Source organism: Gorilla gorilla, chromosome 6 (genome assembly GCF_029281585.2).
Source record: "Gorilla gorilla gorilla isolate KB3781 chromosome 6, NHGRI_mGorGor1-v2.1_pri, whole genome shotgun sequence".
Taxonomy (NCBI): domain Eukaryota; kingdom Metazoa; phylum Chordata; class Mammalia; order Primates; family Hominidae; genus Gorilla; species Gorilla gorilla.
In genome coordinates this window covers 34568793-34571937 of record NC_073230.2, presented here as the reverse complement: position 1 = coordinate 34571937, position 3145 = coordinate 34568793, and the positions used below count along the sequence as shown (strand labels likewise).

At 58.1% G+C, this 3145-nt stretch overlaps 1 protein-coding gene across 1 annotated transcript; it reads left to right on the top strand.

Annotated features, from left to right (window-relative positions):
- The first annotated feature begins 637 nt into the window (after positions 1-637).
- Positions 638-2711, top strand: HOXA4 (homeobox A4). The gene is made up of 2 exons (XM_031013049.3): positions 638-1342; positions 1889-2711. The coding sequence occupies exons 1-2, from the start codon at positions 727-729 to the stop codon at positions 2233-2235; spliced, it is 963 nt and encodes a 320-aa protein (XP_030868909.2). The 5' UTR covers positions 638-726; the 3' UTR covers positions 2236-2711.
- The last annotated feature ends 434 nt before the right edge of the window (positions 2712-3145 follow it).

The following is a 3145-nucleotide window of genomic DNA, read 5'->3' as shown; positions in this document are numbered from 1 at the left end:
TCCTTGGGTCGATTTCTCTTAGCTGCCCGCCCACCCTTTGCAGCTTCTGCCAAGCTTCTCAAAGCAAGGGCTCTCAGGCTGACACGCAAGGAGCAGGGTGTGGGGAAGGGGGATCTGCGGTTGAGAAAATGTGTCTGGTGGCCTCTCAGTGGCGTACATAAAAACCAGGATGCCCCTCGGTCCCAACGCCCTTCCTTTCGCCTGTTAGCCTAGAACCCCTGAAGGACGCGAAGCCTGACTGGGTTGCGCCCGAGGTCAGCGCTGAGTCGCGGCCGCCAGACAGCCCGAGGCCTAGGCCAGCAGTAGGGCAGGCAGAGGGCTCCCGAGAGGACCTACAGCCTGACAGGGCCTGAATTCCCAGCGGGAACCAAAGTTGGGGGGCTGGGGTCCAAAGCTCCTTCTCCCTCCCCCAGCCCAGGGGCCGGACAGCAGCATCCATCACGCACCCGCGCGTTTCCTGATCCGGGTCCGCGCGCGCGGTGCGCCCATTGGTGGGGGCGCTGCACGTGGGGCACGGGGCGGGGCGCGCGCTGGGCTGAGGAGGAGCGGCTCGAACTTTGGTGGCGGCGTCTGCGGGAGGGGGAGGAGTGGGCACTTGACAGCGGGGGGAGGGGAAGGGCGCAGAGGAAAGGGGGATGGGAAGCGAGCAGGAGGGGGAGGGGCCTCGGCAAGCCCAGAAAAAACGACAACGCGAGAAAAATTAGTATTTTTGCACTTCACAAATTAATGACCATGAGCTCGTTTTTGATAAACTCCAACTACATCGAGCCCAAGTTCCCTCCCTTCGAGGAGTACGCGCAGCACAACGGCTCGGGCGGCGCAGACGGCGGCCCGGGCGGGGGCCCCGGCTACCAGCAGCCCCCAGCGCCCCCGACCCAGCACCTGCCGCTGCAGCAGCCCCAGCTCCCTCACGCGGGCGGCGGCCGAGAGCCCCCTGCCTCCTACTACGCGCCGCGGACCGCCCGCGAGCCCGCCTACCCTGCTGCCGCGCTGTACCCCGCGCATGGGGCCGCGGACACCGCCTACCCCTATGGCTACCGCGGCGGCGCCAGCCCCGGGCGGCCGCCCCAGCCGGAGCAGCCCCCGGCGCAAGCCAAGGGCCCAGCGCACGGCCTGCATGCGAGCCAGGTCCTGCAGCCCCAGCCGCCGCCGCCCCTGCAGCCTCGCGCCGTGCCCCCAGCGGCCCCGCGGCGCTGCGAGGCGGCCCCCGCCACCCCAGGCGTCCCGGCAGGGGGCAGCGCCCCCGCGTGCCCGCTGCTCTTGGCCGACAAGAGCCCGCTGGGCCTGAAGGGCAAGGAGCCCGTCGTGTACCCCTGGATGAAGAAGATCCATGTCAGCGCCGGTACGTGGCGCCGCTGGGGAGGCGCGGGAGGTGGGCCGGGGCTGGGCCTGGGTTCGAGGGTCGGGGTCAGGAGGGAGAGGCTCAGGGGAAGGGGGCCTCGGGAGGGGAGCCCCCATCTGGCCCGGGCTGCGGTGAGATGTGGGTATGTGCGCGCCAGCCAGCCGCCTGATCCCAACATGAGAACCCTTTTGTACCCAGGGTCCCTTTATCAGGAGATTTACGAGACGCCAAACTGTTAGGGCAGTAATTATAGCCCCCATAAATTTAATTGCCCTGGCAGAGGCTTCAGGCCATGTGTCTTTGAAGCTTTTCTTCAGCCCCAATGCCCAGCACCATTCTTTATGGCTCTCGGGTGTTTCCCGTTGTCAATAGCCTGTGAAACATTTTCTTTGCCGTTTTATGTATCTTGCGTGAACTTGGTGTCAGGTTATTATATAATGATGATGTCCAATTGCTCTTCCCCACCCCACCTTCTCTCTCCTCCTCCTTTCCCTCTCTTCCGCTCCCTCCTCCTTGGCCTTCTATTTCGGGGTTCTGGGTTTTCAGTTAACCCCAGTTATAACGGAGGGGAGCCTAAGCGCTCTCGAACCGCCTACACCCGGCAGCAGGTCTTGGAGCTGGAGAAGGAGTTCCACTTCAATCGCTACCTGACCCGGCGGCGCCGCATCGAGATCGCCCACACGCTCTGTTTGTCTGAGCGCCAGGTCAAGATCTGGTTTCAGAACCGGAGGATGAAGTGGAAGAAAGACCACAAACTGCCCAACACCAAGATGCGATCCTCCAATTCGGCCTCGGCCTCTGCCGGCCCACCAGGGAAAGCACAAACTCAGAGCCCGCACCTCCATCCCCACCCCCACCCGAGCACCTCCACACCCGTTCCCTCCTCCATATAATCTTCTAGAGATCTTGACCAGTTTCTATCCCTTACCTGCTTTTCTCTTCTCTTCTCCTGCTCCGTTCCTCATCCACCCCTCCCCATCTGGACCATAATAGACACCAAAACAAACCCAAATTGGTGAAAAGGATAATCAAAAAGAAGACATTATCCGGTTAAGAGTCTGTGCTGGTTGCCACCCAAGAGAGAACAGTTGTCCAGGATGCTAGCTGGTGGAACAACCTGCTGGCCCGAAACAAGGCTGCCAGGTGTGGATACCTGAGAAGGACTACTTGGTATCAAATACTTTTGAGATGGCTACAGTCAGCTAGTTGGACAGCCCATGCTGACTGGGGACATATACTTGCATCTTTGTTGAAAGCAGAAGAAAACAGACCCTTTCCCCACCTTCCTTACCTCCTCTTCCCCCATTAAGGCAGCTCATCCAAGCTTGTATTGAACTGAATAAATGAGTAGACATTGTGGACCTCACAAGATTATTTAATTCTTAAGATGTGTAGACCTTGATGGTAGGTGTGACATGTTAGTTTTTCTTACTTGCATTTATTTAAGACACTGTTACAGAGATACTGTTGTCCCCTTCTGGGGCACGGTCTTTGGGGAGAGGGGAGTGCATTTAGACTTATGTGGAACTGTACAAATTGTGATGTGGCTACATAGAAAGCCATGTGCTAAGAATAAACTCCATTTAAAAAACATTAAAAATCTAAGATTCATGTGTTTTCTAAGCTTTTCATTAAGAAAACAAAAGTCCTCTGGATTGAGATACTTGACCTTGCATGTAAAAACCTTGTAGATAGCTTGAGCTGGATTCACTTGGATTCTGACGGCTCACATAATTTGTGTGTGAGAGTGTGTGTATGTATGTTCAACTTGAGCTGAACTCTTGTCAAGCTTGGCCTACTGTG

Excerpts from the sequence above, each read along its gene's own strand:
- HOXA4 (XM_031013049.3), top strand. The coding sequence starts at position 727 with ATGACCATGAGCTCGTTTTTGATAAACTCCAACTACATCGAGCCCAAG. Across the intron at positions 1,343-1,888 it reads GAAGATCCATGTCAGCGCCG|TTAACCCCAGTTATAACGGA; the intron begins GTACGTGGCGCC and ends CTGGGTTTTCAG.